At 41.5% G+C, this 16,306-nt stretch overlaps 1 protein-coding gene across 3 annotated transcripts in view; it reads right to left on the reverse strand.

Annotated features, from left to right (window-relative positions):
* Positions 1-16,306, reverse strand: part of TSHZ2 (teashirt zinc finger homeobox 2) — a 220,884-nt gene that overhangs the window by 82,476 nt on the left and 122,102 nt on the right. The window contains exon 2 of one of the 3 annotated variants that reach the window (XM_050314012.1): positions 5,077-8,025. In XM_050314012.1, coding sequence (XP_050169969.1) covers positions 5,077-8,025 — 2,949 coding nt within the window. Of the gene's footprint in view, positions 1-3,928; positions 8,026-16,306 lie in introns of those variants that run through there. The other 2 variants (XM_050314010.1, XM_050314011.1) reach the window with 2 other exon arrangements.

A 16,306-nucleotide genomic window follows, 5' to 3' on the forward strand; every position in this document is an offset into this window, starting at 1 on the left:
AAATAATATTAATCTTAATAGCAACCTGTAGTATTCATAAAAAGCCAGTAAATCTGCCCTGATATATCTGTGCTGGCACAGTCTGATGTATCATGTGGCCTGACCCTGCTCTCAGGGAAGGCAGGAACACACTGTTACTGGTTTTACAGGGACAATGGCTGATTGGAAAGAAATGCTATCCAGGAAAATTTTGAGGATTTAAAAATGCTCAATTAAAAAAAAAAAAAAATCCCTATCTACCACTTCGATGAAAGAGCAAAAATTTCAAAGGATTGGAGGAACTGAGGCTTCACCAGAACAGGACTGTTTCGAGGGAGGAGTGATGGGTTGGAGGTAGATCCTTGCTGACAACGGTAGAAAGGCCAACCTGTTCCTTTTCCTGCCTCTGCCTCCTCTCCTTTGTGTTACTCAGCAATTTTAGCCACTTGATCCCAACAAAAGTCTGTTTTAAAATGAGACTTCCCCACAGAATGTTTTTCCCATTGAGAAGCCACCATTTTCCAAAGGGATGTTGTCAGAGAAGTCCCATCTGAATGGAATAATCAAGACTTCCATGCGATGAAGCCCCTTTTTCTGGCTGATAACGTGGCTTGGCTGGTAAATCCTGCTCACACAACTGTGGTGGAACCACTGCAGGCAGCCCCATCCAAGCATGGCTCCTTCTCCTGAAAGGCTCTCCCAGCTTTTAACATTTGTTGCTAAGAAGAAATGAAAGCTGAAGAGCAAGCTAAATTCTCTAAAATATAATTTTGGGCTACTAATTCAGTGATTGTCCTTGACCATGTAACACCCACAATGGCTAATAGTGGAATCTGATGTTCAGAGCAGCTCCTGCTGCTTCAGAGGGATGAGAAAATAAAACCCACAGAAGGAAAAAAAAAAAATCTTCTATTTTGGTATACTTAACACATACAGTTATCTACGTGTCCTATATATCATTTAACAAATTGCTTTGCAATTCTTACAGGGCGTGGTATAATGACTGATTTAAAATCACTGCATTGCTTAAACTGCATTGTTCTTCATCAAGTTGAGTCATTTTTATGTGAAGTGTCAAGCTCTCTAACAAATAACTGCTGCCAGACAAATCAAGTTCCTCATCTTAAAGCTACGGCTAAATAGTTTATAGCTTTAATCTGCTCACTGAGGTGTGCAGTCTATGACAGTAATTATAAATGCAAGGAGAAATTATAGCTGAATGCTTTAACTGCATTAGGAGCCATTTGATGAACAATCATGATTGCCTGCTCATTTTCAACAATAGAGGGCAAGTTAGTGTCAGTGCATTAGAGGATTTTCAGTTCTGCTCTGCTCTTTCTTCCATTTACCACAGAATGTCAGTTGTCTCCTATAAAGTAGGGAAAAAAAAAAGCTCCGGAGAAGCTTTAAACTTGATGGTTAAAAAAAAAAAGACAAAGGAGGAAACGGAGAGAAAAACTGTTTATCATTATGACTCATTTTTTTTTTTTTTTTTTGAGTTTTGCAGCAGCCTTACTTTCAAATTAGTTCATCTCAGGTGGCTGCCTGTTTGCCTATCAGGGTCTTTTGAAACAGAAATCGCCCCCATCAAGTCGGTAAATTTGACTTCATGGAGACTTATTTCTGTAAAAAGTAGTAGCTAAGGCCACAGAGAGCCTCAGTTAGTGCCCAGTTTCGAGCCAATCTCACCTGGCTCTGAAGTGAAAAATACAATTCTGCCTTGCCTTTTTCCTCAGAAAAACATAAAAATTCTAATTTAGTTGAAAAAAAGGAGCAAATGCTCTTCAAAGGTAGAAGTCAACATACAAATTACTTCTAATTAAAGCCATGTTCCCTAATGTTTATGGGTTTTCTTTGAAGAATAGCAATAAAAACAAATTTGAAGTGGGTTAAATGAAAGAGAATAGAGATGTCTGATTGTTGTATATTACACATAATCTTACTTTATATTACTAAACCCATATCAGTTAGAGGAATTCAAGAAAACACCAAAGATGAATATAAAATAGATATATATGCCTTTACATTTAAGAAGAATTTATAGCAAATTTCTTACAAACAGCCTCACAGAGGTCTTAAAAATAAATCCATATACATAACACATTTTTCTACAGTACTAACCCAGATTATTCATTTATATTTTTAATGATAGCTAACATTTGAAAATACAACCTCTAATAGCAAATGCTGTTGAAATATAAAGTACTTTATGTATTTCTATACTTCAGGTACTCTTTCCACTGTTTTATTTCCATTTATTTCCAATATATATTCTCTATCTTTTATTTTTATTTCACCACAGCATTGCCTAGAATAAGGAAACACAAACTCCTCTGTGTGTTTTAAGGCTCTCAGCTTCATATTCCTTGTTCCTAAATACTGTGCTCTCCTCTAGGTTGTTATTCAAATGTCTACTGGACCTCAAAAAAAATAACATGGTGAGGATAAGCAAACTCTGAAAATCCCTGTGATTTGATTTAGTCTCCTTGCAGATCTCAGGAAGAATCCATCTGAATAAACTCTGGCCTCCCCACTCCCAACCCAGTGAGAACTTCGGGAGGCTTCACGGCTCCAAAACTGTAATAAAATCTTTACAATGCCATCCCAAATACCCCATCATTTCAGACAATTTGTGCTATCATGCATACCAACCGAAATTATAGCTCCAGATAACAGTGCTATCACTCTGCCATTGCAATTTGAATATATTTTTCCGAAGGTAAGATACAACCTGCATCTCGATATAAATTAGAAATGGATGAGTATTAAGAGGACAGCAATTTCTCGGTATCCAGAGGCAGGAAGGACAGTGCCTTATTTATGTAGTTACACATCACCTGAATAATATGTCTGTGTGCAGGTTTTTACAATGCAGAAACCACTTTTTTTTTTTTTTTTTTTCCCTTTGGAGATTCTCCCCCCTTTCCCCCTTTGTAGTTGTTCCTCAAACCCTCAGCAATGTGTTTGTAGAGGTGGGTGTTTGGTTTGCCTCTTAGTAATAACACGGTGCTTTTAAGACCAAATCTGAAACATTTGTCATGTATTAAAGCCATGAATGTGCCCAAATAACTGTTGTATTTAATATATTTGGCAGACAGCTTTTGTTTGATAGTACCCAAATTATTGGTTTGCTCTAATATCTCCTGTGTGAAAACTATGAATGGCAGAGTCTTAATAACCATTAACTGGTGGGGAAGGAAATCAAGTATGGTCTGTGTTTTTCTGCCCAATCTCTCTGGTATTTTGTCAGGTATGTTGATTTTGAATGGCTGGGTAAACAAGGAACATTTGTTTATTGAGTCCTGATTTTGTGTTAAATGCCAAAATAGAAACTGGAGGGTATTAGGCCTGTTTGGAAAGCAAACTCCTTTTGAGTTAGACAGCTAAAATATGCAGAAATAAATCTATCCCAGTGCAGACAGCACGTACAAGATGTATGCAAAACTTAAATCTTATTGCACTTGAACACTGACGTTGTACTCCACAGTAACAGCTTCTATTACCCATCCCAAAGTAACCCTTTGATTAGTGGTTTAAATTATTCAAAAGTAGCCTTTTTAATGGAACTGAAGTGACGCAGAGCCCTCGTGCTGGCTCTGTCCACACAAAGTGTTTCCTAAAGCTTCATGAATATTTGCAGCCAACACGTGAGGTCTCCACACAAGCGGGTATTCAGCCCCTGCACCCTCAATTAGCCAGAGAATGGCCACAATAACTGGGGGATCGGTGAAAACTCACAACACATCTTTAGTTTTGACCCTCTGATGAATTCATTTTCCCGATGTTATTCAAGTAAGGAACACGTTGGAGAAACCCTGAATCTGCACGTGATTATTCTGCGAACAGAAGCAGAGCCTGAGTCTGCTGGAGGAGTTGCTGGGAATGACTAAACAGAGCCTTCCTGGAAAAAAACCCCGTTAGAACAAAAAACTTCTATTTGGACTTTAGGTTGATGTTCTGCATATTTATTTAAATCAAGAATATTCAAGTTTGTGAATCAAGTAAAATTAAAAATGCAAAAAATGGTGTGTCATCTGAATATTACATTACACGTTATAAACATTGGTTGTGGCAACTGGTGTATCTTTCAGCAAAAAATAGCAACACTAATGTAAGAAGTATCCTACTAACAGGGCTTGGAAATATTAAGCTTGTAAAAAATCTCGCTGCTTTCTCAATTAAGCTTTAACCCCCCCCAGGTTATACCCAAACTTGCACTGAAGTCAGCGATGTTTATGGATTGATTCCCACCAAACATGAAGCGAAACAGAATCAAACATCTTCAAGATTAAAAAAGGAATGATGGAGAGAGAGTTTAAAAGGATGTGACAAAAGAGGCCACTCACAGTAGCAAGTGTTTAAGGAAGTGTAAAATATTAAAATATTTTACAAAACTGAACATCCAAATATCAACAGAAGAATAACTGAACTTTAGACAGGAACTTTTCAGAGTGATTGGTAGATTTTCGAGGCTGTGTTTGAGATTATGAGAAACTTGGAATAATTGAGATTTTGCTAATTTGCCTTTTGAATTGTCTTCTTTTTCCCCACCAAAATCAGATTTACTGGTGTGTCAGCACTGAAAGGAGTAATAACCCTTTGAGTTTCAGTGCTCTTTATCTGTTTTTTTCCACTCTCACTGCAAAGAGTAGCACTTAAGTCCTTGCATTCCACACGGGAGTGCATCGGTTATGAAATGATTTATTCTTAGAAACAAAAGAGAACTGGAGAAAAAAGCTATTATGAACTTATTAATAAGCAGCAACTTTTCTCTATAGGGCAGTGTGGTTCTGCATTTATCAAGCTCTCTTCTTGAAAACACTATAAAATGGATAAGTACATGTGCTTAGATTAACGGCGTAGGAGCACGTTATGCATTTTATACTGTTTTCCTACGTTAAGAAAGCACGAAGTTCTTATGGAGCCTCCTTAAAATGATGAAATTAAAACTCACTATAGAGCATGCATACCTTAAGAGTTATTCTTCATCCACTTCTGCTACAAATTGTGAATGGTGTTCTGGTGACTTGCTGTGTGTTTTGCTTAGATGAAGTTTTACTGCATGTTTGCTCGCAAATGTCCGACAGCACAACTTACATTTGAACTTAGAGTCTGTGTCCTCTTCCCCAGCTATTGTTTCAGGAGATCTTTGAACTGAAACTCTGGAGATTTCTTGCTCTACCTTGGTTTGCTGCTCCACAGCCAGCCTGTTCATGTCTTTCATTTGGAAACCTAGGTGGGATTCTAAGTGGCTAATGTAGGTAGATGGGGTTCGGAACTGAGATGCACAGTCGCTGCAATAAAAGACTGGATGTCCTTTGTCCATGTTTTTCAAAAACTTTGTTCCTCCGGTTTTCCTAAGCTGATACTTGACATTTGCCAACCAGTGGCTGATGGTGGTCATCGACAGTCCAGTGAATTTGGAAATCTGCATGCGCTCCTGCGGGCCTAGATCTGACAATAAATATTTACCTTCAGATGTCTGGAAGAGGCTGGAAGCAAACTGAGCTTGCAAAATGAGAAGATGCTGAGGGTTCCAGTTTGACTGTCTGCCCTTCCTTTTATGCAGAGTGGAGACTTCTGCTGAGACATCCTCGAAGCGTCGGACATCTATTTCCAACTTCATGGACGGGATCCTTGAAGATGCAGCAGGTTTTGGTGTAGTAGCTTTGGGAAGAACTTTGACCATGTCGGCGATGTCAGACAGAGCATGTTTTTGAGGTGGAGAAGTACAAGATTGTGCTTGGGCTGACTCAGCTTTCTTGCCTTTGGATTTGGTCAGGTCAATAGGCTGATCATTGTTTTCAAACAAATAGTGCCTGGATACACTGGCAGGCTTTGGTGGGGTTGGAGCAGGAGATAAAACCGGCTTCTCCATCATATTTAGATTAGTTTTGTGGAACATAGAAATTGTGCTAGAGCTGGGGCTGCAGCTGGACTGAGGCTGTAAAGGCTCAGTGGCTTTGCCCAAGTGATTGTTCAGCACCGACTGCAGCGCGCTGAGGGGGTTGACACAAGGCAGCTCCGAGGAGTGGTTGGCAGCAGCACAACCATTGCTAAGAGGAGCTGCTGGTGGTTCCTTGAGGACTGGTTTTTCTTTTCCACTGTCCTCTTTAATTTTGTCTTCTTCTTTCAAGGGACATGGTTCTGTCTTTTTTGGCTCCACAGAGGTTTCAGGTTTGAGGAGAGGTTCTCTCTCGCTCTGGCTGAGTGGGGCCGGCTCGGCCTGGACACCCTCTTTAGCAAAGTCCTTCTGCACCTCCTCCTTGTCATCAGCCTCCTTCTTCACCTGAGTGCACTGGGCCACGTTTGCTGAGATAGGGACCAGAGGCATCACCTTCCATTTGGGCGCTATGGGCCTCAATTTATTGGTCATTGTGGGCCTGATTTGCAGCACTTGGGATCCCACAGGCAAAGATGGCTTAGCTCCCTCTGAGAGCTGGTAGGCTGCGTGGATGCTGGGATATGCACTCCAGCTGGGAGCTCCATTCTGAGCTTTATTGATGGCTGTTGTGACAGTGTTCTCCAGGGACTTTAAAATGTCCCCACCACCCTTTGAACCATCTTCTAAATCCTCTTCCCGGAGGTACTGGTATTTCATTGTGGGATCCAGTGGTTTCTGAAGAGTGTCTTCATACTCCTCAGTTTTTACTGCTTTCTCATCTTTATTAGCATCCTCAGCTTTATCTTTTTTACTTTCCTTTTTCAGTTCAGAGGTGGGAGCTGTGCACTCTGCAGATGATTTAATGGTTGATTTTGAACCCGGGCTGTCATTGGCTGGTGCCTCAGACAGCGATTGCATTTTTTCCACAGCTAAAGGATCCAGAACAAGCTGCTTTCCTTTCTTTGAAGCCGAACTTGTGACTTTCAAGAAGTGGCCCGTGACCATCATGTGGGTCGTGAGCTGCTGCAAGGTGTCATGGGAACTTCCACATTCCATGCACTTCAGAATCTGGGATTTGCAGGCCTCGAACTGCCACGTGTAGCTGGCACCGTTCTGGTACCCGTAGCGGTTGTTGGATGACAACTGCAGGTTGGCATTCTTCTGAGGAGAAAAGGTATCCGAGAAAGACCCCGTCGTGGAGTCGGGGGAGCAAGGCCTGTTCACATCAAACACGCGTTTCTTTGCTGGAGTGACCATTTTGGAAGAAATGGTTGGTACCGGCTCCTTCAAAGGCACTTTTTGGTAATGTTTAGTTTTGATCATATGAACACTCAGATCCTGAAGGGAATCAAAAGAGTCACCACAGAACATACACTTCAGGACTTTTTGTGCATCTTCCTTGTCCATGTCCTGGAAGGCCCTTTTTCGGGGCTTCGAGTAGCTGGTAGGTCTGTGCTTGTCCTTTTTGTGGTTGTCATCTTGGTAGTGGCCTGTCTCGTTCATGTGGACCGTGAGCTCCACCAGGGTGTCGTAGGCAGCGCTGCACTGCCGGCAGCGGAACCGGCTGGCGCCCGTGAACACCGTCCCACACATCTTGCTGCTCTGCCTGTACAGCTGCACCGAGCTGAACAGGTTGGGCTTGGACACAGGCCTGGAAGGCAGGTTCTGCTGCAAGCTTTTGGACAGCGCGTCTTGGTGCCAATCAAAGTCAGCTTTGTTCCCTCCGTTCCTGTTGTCGCAACTCCGCTTCTCGGAGTTGGACAACTTGAAACCCAGCCCCAGGCCTGTCCAGTAAGAGTCTGACAGGATGTTGGCATAGACAGCTGTCATTTTGTCCATGCAGTCGTGTGCTTCGCTCTGGGATTTGGCATGGGTGCTGGATTTGGGGTCCTGTGGCTCTCTAGAGCAAATGCTTTTGATATCTGCCACATGGTCACTGCCATCACTCAGCAGTGATTCATTCTCTGCATCCTGGTTGGATATGTGACTGACAGGGGAGTTCTGGAAGCTAAAGTTCCCTTTCTGCTCAGGACCCACGTCATGTTCCTCATCCGTGCCAGTGTCATTGCTGCCCTGGAGCTGAGCAGTTGAGTTGTCGTCATCGTCTTCTTCCTCCTCCTTTATATCCTCCTCTTCCTTTAAATCTTCCTCTTGGACATAACCTGAAATGTAATGTCAATATATGAAATAACCTGGTAAAGGAGAATGCTCCAGTTTCAGCTTCCTAATTTCACTATGTGTTTTCTTTACTGGGTTTTGTTTTAATCTACGACTATGCCAAGAGCTGTAGACTAAAAAAGCCAAATGATGTCTCTTTTTGTGAAGGTTGCTGCGTTCTGTTGGCAGATGATCATAATTCTTTATAACTGCCAGAGATCCTGAGTTAATAATTTTCCTGTCAGGGGAGTATAATTCTAACTGTTCTGTAATGGGACAGTTGGAAAATTCATATGGAAGTATTTAAAGTTTATACTAAAAGCTTCAATTCTGTGAAATTGTTTTTAGCCTCAGTGAGAGAAAGGGTGGAATTGGCAAGGAAAGGAAGAAAAATAGGTGCCATAATCCTCCTGGTTCAGAGTATCATGTAGGTACAGTCGCCTTTTGCCATTTGATCACCTAAAAATGCACTGTAGAATGTACACAAATAATTTATGTGTCAAAATACAAGATATGAAAGCATTAATAAGCATAAGTGGAACTCTTTTGTTTATAAAACATAATGTACTGACTAGCATAAAAACAAATTGTGCTACAGTGAAAACAAATCCACAAATTTCAGGTCAAGAACCCTTGGAAGTTACAGCAGAGTATTAAGATATGACAGAGGAAACGCAAAGTTAACTGTAAAACTGGAAAAAATAGAACAAATCTGGAAGGATTTTCTTTGCCAAATTAACTATTTAATTACTAAGATGAACTTGACACTGGAAGAACTGTAAATTTGAAGTTAATTAAGAAATTCAGGTGTTGGGTTTTGGGGGTGGTGGTTCTCATCAAAATTTCAGAAGCTCAGGTTTTCCCAGGAGATTTGTTGATGAACTTTTCTCCAGGCTGCTTTGGTGTGTTTCCTTAAGATCTAGATTTTTCTGTCAGGTAATTATGTAAAAAAAAAAAAATTAAAACCCCCTAACCCCCAAATCAAAGCTGCCCTTAACAAAAAGAAATAAAATAATTAAATAAAATTTTAGTGGATGTAGTTGCAAAGAAACCCTGAAAGCTCAGAGAGCACAAGGAGTTGGACTTCAATGATCCTTGTGGGTCCCTTCCAACTCAGGATATTCTAAATTAGACTAAAAGTGTTACTTGTTTAAAATCCAATTCCTTCCCATTTTCTCAGACAGGCCATTTTATGGCTCTTTAAGAACCTGGCTCATTTTAGTTCCTTGAATTTGGTACTCCTTAACAAATGATATCCTCTTAGCAAATCAAAAGGGATGGGCAGGAAAGGTAGAAATGTTTTGATTGCCATCTGGGCAAAGCCCTTCACAGCTTTTCCAGAAGTGTTGTTTCAGTTTTCCAATCTATGTCCACGTGTAGCTCACCCTTTCCAACACATTTGCCACCAAGCCAAAGAGACCAGGATTAAAGGAACCATTCCCTGGATGATGATGCAGCATAAGAAGAGGGAAATGATGGCTCTCTGTGGATTGGCAAAGAAACCCCTGTGAGACATCTTTCCTACACCCTTCCCATGGGCTTAGGAGCTGCACTGATCGCTCTGGCTCAGAGCCAGGCTTGGCTTATCACAGGGGTGGTACCAGCAGCTTCACAACCAAAGACAACAGCAAATGGCCTTTGGCACAATAAAATAATAACCACAGAGTAGAGGCAACACTGTGCTGTCCAGCACATACTTTCAGCAAAGAAGCTGAATATTAAATATGAAGTGCTAAATACTCAAAAATGCTCCTTTCAGGAGCGTGCTGGGTCACCTCAAGTATCAGCAGCCCCACGCCCAGGTGACCAGACTGAAGCAGCAGCAAAGACAACTCAGTTTTTTTTCCTCCTCCTTACACTTTTTCCCTGATAACCTCGTGGTGCTTCCCCTTTCTCCTGTGCTTTTCAGAGGGACAAGGTGCAGGGAGATGGCAGAAGCTCCTGCCCAAGAGGAGCAGTGACCGGTCCCACCCCAGCCTGGGGTGTTGCACCAGGGAGGGCTGACAGTGGCAAGCACAGCACAACAAAACCAGGGAGGGAATCCGAGGAATCAGACAAAACAGACAACAAAGAGCTCTCACACCCTTTGGGTCGGTGCAAATCCGATTCTCTGTTTCAGCACCCATTCTTTGAATGCTGTTAACCCATGTGTTACCAGAAGGGAAGTTTTTCCTTTGGAAGATACATACAGTAATTTCTTCCTCACAGTATCCTTTGTCCTTCTAAAAAGATTTACTAGGAAAAGCAGAAGTACCAGACAGCTGCACATCCCCCACAATACAGATAAAATTTGCTGCTTAATTAGGCATTGACATGTTTACTATAACCTTTACAGAAGAGTAACTTGTGCTGAGAAATCCTCTTTTTTTTTTTTTCTCTCTATGTAAGATACTGACATAATCTCCTGTAAGTGGTAAAAGTAACCAGTTCCAGTATCTGAAAGGAGTCTACAAGGAACTGGAGTGACAGGACAAGGGGGAATGGCTTCAGACTGAAAGAGGGGAAATTTAGATGAGATATTAGGAAGAAATCCTGCCCTGTGAGGGTGGTGAGGCCCTGGCACAGGTTGCCCAGAGCAGCTGTGGCTGCCCCATCCCTGGAAGTGTCCAAGGCCAGGTTGGACGGGGCTTGGGGCAACCTGGGAGAGTGGAAGATGTCCCTGCCCATGGCAGGGGGTGGAACTGGGTGAGCTTTAAGGTCCCTTCCAACCCAAACCGTTCTGTGACTCTGTGATTTTTAACTTACCAGAAAGCACCATCAAAATTTCACAAAACCAGCAGTCACATCTGTTTTAGTGGTTTAGGGGTTTGGGCAGCTTTGAAAATGCATTTCAGTATCCTCCTTGTAAAACCATTTCTGTTTATGTAAATGATTTAAATTGCTGTGGGCATTTTAAGGACAGTGGAGACCAGTTCTACAAGACAACCAAGGGTACAAGACATGAGCGTGTCCTTCCAACAGGGTTTTTTAGTACAATTTCATCGGACATGAAGTTTGATCTGAAGTGATGTAGCTAGTTAACAGAGACAACATTAATTTAAGTGGACTTTGCATTATTTATTTTATAAGTAAAGGGTGTCTTCAGCCTGCACACCCACATGCTTTAAATGCAGAGTCTGTAATAAGTAGCATAAATTTTGCACGTCGTACTGATGTCCATGTAATAAATTGTTGAGTGACCTGTTCTCTTCCCACCAGTCCTCCCCCAGGCTTACTCTGACATTCCAAACCTCTGAGATGCTCATACATAGCTGTTTTGCAGGGGGAAAAAAAAAATTAAAATTAAAGGAATCCAAACTCAATAAACAGATGAACAGCTTCCTCTTTTTCCCAGATGAGAATTTTCCCCCACCAAAGCTGAACAGGCCCAGGCAGCTGGAAGATGGGCAATGTGCACTCCTGAAGAAGTGGGGGACTGAGTTTTTAATATCATTAAGACTGGACAAAACCCAGGAGCTTCAAAGCATCGAATGGAAGCAGTTTCTGGCTTCCTTAATGGAAATACAGCATTTGGTTTAGTGCTGATTGATCCCAAGACAAAGTATGTCAAAATCACGACATCAGTAAGGAGAATATTATCATATGGATAAAAATCACAATACAACTCTAAACTATTTGGGTTTGTGATGGAATTCACAGTAACTTCAGAAAGGCTGCTTCTCTAAGAAAAGGGGCTGATTCTTTATTCTTTAAAAGAGAACACTTTCTTAGCTATTTCTAAACTATTTCCACAGAGGCGCTAAAAGAAAACAAGTCCAGTTAACACACCTGCAAAAACTCGGAGTGGAAGGGTCTAAAGCCACCCACACCCACCTGGAGCCTTGGCCTTTCCCTGCAGGCAGCACCAATCCAGCTCCCAGTGGTGCTGGATCCAGGACTGATGTTCAGGCCTCTCACCTGTAACTGGCCCCATGTTATACATCATTCCTGACCTGGAACTTTAGAGTGTCAGTACATCTTTTTTTAAAACATATTCATCCTGACTGTTAACTTTTCCAACGGTGGATACCATTTTCCTTCAAATTTGCTCTTTTTCCATGTAGAGAAACATTTCTTTAAAAAAAAAAAAAAAAAAATATATATATATATACACACACACACACACATGTTCCTTTCCAAGACTGGAAAACTTATTTTCTGCCAAGGGCAGGGACAGTAAATCATTGTCCAGAACAACACTGCTAATCCATGTAAAACCCGTGCACCATCTGCACTTCTTCAGACACATATATTCCAGTTTTACTTGAAACACCACCATCAGTGGAGCAATCTCACAGTGCTAGAAGGTGATCTTGTTTCCTTCTTGTCTGGCTCCAGCTCAAACATCTTTTTGTGTTTGGCAGAAACTGTTTTCTTTCTCTGAAATATTTCAAGCAGATAATGGATAATGACCACTTCTCATTCCTTTTTCTCAAAGATGTCGAACTGCATTAACTGCCCAAAGACAAATCTTAACCTGGCTCTGTAGAGGTTCAGAGCTACAGTTTCATCCCAGTTTGAGGAGATAAATTGGCAGCTGGAGGTGAAAAAACCTCCCTGCTCCATTGCATAACTCCCTATCAAATGTGTTCTGGAATTTAACAGGATTAAAACCGATGGAACACTCTGGAAAAGCCGTGGAGTTTCATGAAAAAAAAGAACTCTCAAAATACGAAATTTGCTATACAAGAGTGAATTGTACGATTTCAGAGCTTTTAAGGCTATGTTAAAAATTCCTGTACCGGGGAAATAACTTCCTGTTGAGTTATTTCAGGGAAATGTTCCTGCTCCCACCACGGGGGGAGCAGAGAGCTCTGAGGGACGGGTCTCAGGGACAAAGGGACATCTCTGTCACCCGGTGAAGGTTTTGCACATCCCCAGAAAAGGCTGAATACGCTCAGTTGCCTCTTTTATTGGGAAACCAGATAATTCCTTTGGATAATGGGAAATTCTTTGCACCTTTTGCTGCTGTCACTATTTACCGTCACATCCTGTTCCATCTGCAGGGGCTCAGTAGGGAAGTTCCAAGCACCAAGGCGTGAATTTCTGCCTCTTGTAGAGCAGGGGAAGAAACATCCACTGCCATCCACTGAGGACAGAAGCAGCCTCTGTGGGAGCAAGGGAACAAGTGGCTTCTGCACTACTGGAATTTTACCACACAAAGGCAATTCCATGAAGCCATAACTATTATTTATATATGATGCTGAAATGAAGCCATTTGGGGCTTTCATTTTGTTGTACTCTAATTAGAGTTGTATTATAAAGTTTTCTATTAAATGTCCAATTTCCTACTGGTTAAGAAGGCAAAATACCCCGGAGTTTCAGTGGGACCCTTGGCAGCACAAAGGAGAACAGATTATGCCTTTTGTACATTGGATCCTGCACAGTTATGAGCCAAATGAAAATGATCAGTGGCTGGAAGCACATGTGCAGGGAACTGGCTTGTGAGTGACCCATAAACTCAAAGAAAAACCATTTATAAACCAGGAGGAAAAAAAAAACAACACTCCAAGGAAGAGTGAAAAAAGAGAGGTGAGCTTATGCGAGCTGCTGAGCTGAGAGTCCAGAGCAGGGACAGAATGACAGGGGAGTTTTTTCTTGGATAATTTTCCTTAAGGATAATGCTGTTTACATAGTCAGTTATTAAATAAAAAGCAGCTTCAGTCATCTTTGCCATGCTCTGGATTCAGTTTGAGCAGCTGCAGGAATGGATTCAACCACGTTCAGAGCCAACAGTTCCAGTTCCTCATATGAGGGTTCACGGTGTAAGTGAAGAATTTGCCTCTGGATAAAAACATTTCTGCTTGTTATTTTCTACAAGCCCCTGGAACTGACAATTTTGTTGTTTCAACCAAGTTGAAGGTGTTTGATGATCTCCAGATTGTATTTTCAACTAAAATGCTTCTCAAGGACACTATGAACCCTCCATCACTCAGTGCCTGAGCTTCCCAGCCCTGTGTTCCCTGTGCCCATCCAAACTCCAAACTCCTTGTCCTGGTGAGGTCTTGGGCAGGTATCAGACACTCACACATCACCACACCATCATTTAATTGCTAGTGCAGGCACACACGCTGCTTTCCAACATGCAGCTTGTCCTGAAAAACAGCAATACAGCAGCAGCAAATATGTTCTACTCATTAGTCATTTTAATTGCACCACTGTAAATCACTTTACTGATGAAAACAGAAGTCTGAAACTTTTGTCTCTCTTTGCCTTTCTTCTGTTGTCTCTTGTCCTATTTATTGCTGTGGAAAACAGCGAGAAAGGCTTTGTAAATGTATAGATTACCTCATTTCAAATCCAAGTTTCAAATTATGTTTTCCCTCTTTCATTATCCCAGGTTCCCCTAAGTACCAATCTAAACTTCTTTCAATGGCATGAGCTACCAATCAGAATCACAAAAAAACATATATCTATAGAAATTGAAATTGTAATGAGTCTTACCAGTGTATTGCTAACACTTTGGTTCATTTGATATGAACTTTGTTTTTTTAAAGTACCACATGGTAAGGCTTTGAAACTTCAGTTTGTAAAAAAAAACTGTAACAGCCTTACAGCCTTTGAAGTCACTACTGATATAACTCTGAACAGATCCATTCAAGTTCAACTAACATCAGACAAATGTTTAGTGTATCAGAGGAAGCCACAAAAGCAAGGATTTCATCAATATTTCACAACAGCCTCAGGGAAACTGTAGATTGCAATGCTGTAGGGCAGCTAATGGAATTACACACAAGGGTTTTGTACATTTAAAATAAGCAGCTACTAAAAAAATTACCCTTCAGTTTGATAGAAACTGTATAAAACTGCAGATGGGAAACAATTAAATAGCTACCAACATTTATCCGTGTCAGCCTGATAGGTCATTTAATAACAGGTATTTCTTTCCTTTTATTTTTTTTTTTTCCCTGGTAGGGCAATAATAAAGATTAACATTTATGAAAAGTAGCATAAAATATAGTGCAGCCAAATGAATAATTAAAGATGCTTCTGAAGAATTTGTTTGCTATTGTATGGCCGTGAAGGCTGCTCTCCAGTAATGAAGTACATTTATATTAACTACAATTATAAATAGAAAGAAGATGAGGATTATGTTTATGGACACTTGCTTGTTATCCTCTGAAAAAATAAATCTTTGACTCATATCTGTGGAATCCATGGCTTGTCTCAGGGACAGCAGCTCTCCACAACACATTCTCCTGGAAGGGAGTTGGGCTCTGAATGAGTGGGGGGTGCACGTGGAGGTGGACATGGGACAAGAACTAAAGCAGGGAGAGATCCCTTGAGAGTTCTTGGTCAGAGGGAGGAATTCAGCATGTGAAACACAGTGTTTATTCTAAACATAGATCCATAGAATCACATCCCTTTACACGAGTCTGTTCAAGGTGTAAAGATCTCACAGAACTGGCCCTTCCCGCCGCTGGTTTGGGGTGTTTAGGTTTGATCTGCTACTGTGGGAAATTGCTGTTTCTGGTAATAACTGATCTGTGCTCAGTGCACAGAATGGCACCCTGGGAGAGACAAATTATTTGATTACTGCTTTTAAAAGGCTGCTTATTTCTTGGTCTCTTCCAAGTGAAAACAGACCAGCTTGGCTAAACACAACAGAGCACCCAGTCTCACGCAGAAGAAGTTAAGCCCCAGGTCAAGAAAGCTCATGAACATTTGTCCCTTTTGGGGTAAGAGTAGACAGGCTGATCTGCCACAAAGAGAGGCTGTGCCTGATGATGCTTCACTGCCATAATGACTTCATAATCAATTATGAATATGTAAACAATAACAGCCTGATTTTGGCAATGTGACTTAATTAAATGAATCAGCCTGGATAGAAAATCTGGTGCAGGAAGAAGGAAGAGTCAACTGTCCTCACTCTGACTGCTGAGGTGGCCTCTTGCAATCGCACCAGGTCAGTTCAAAGCTCAGATGTTTGTGTGGAACAACCAGGAACAACCTTTTTCCCTCAAACTCCCACCTCCCTCCTGCTGGACTGCACCGTGCTGCTGCTTGTGCTCGTCCTGCAGGAGCACTGGGAACAGAAAATCCAGAGCTGCCTGAGGACTCAGCCTGAAGATTCAATGAAGGGTAGAGATGACCCAGCAGCACCTCTCACAAGCTTTTATTAAAGCTCAGAGTTCCTGCACAGCTGAAAATGCTGCACAAAATTCAAGTTCCTTGCAACAACGTGTTGTCCAGGACCTGTACTAGAGCCTATTTAACAAAATATTAATAAGGCTTTAAAAGTGCACTATTGTAACATTTGTCCAAAGAGCAGTGAGCCTTTGGATTTTCCCTTTGGATACACAGAGT

This window comes from Myiozetetes cayanensis, unplaced genomic scaffold, assembly GCF_022539395.1.
Source record: "Myiozetetes cayanensis isolate MyiCay16 unplaced genomic scaffold, myiCay2020 scf19, whole genome shotgun sequence".
Taxonomy (NCBI): Eukaryota; Metazoa; Chordata; class Aves; order Passeriformes; family Tyrannidae; genus Myiozetetes; species Myiozetetes cayanensis.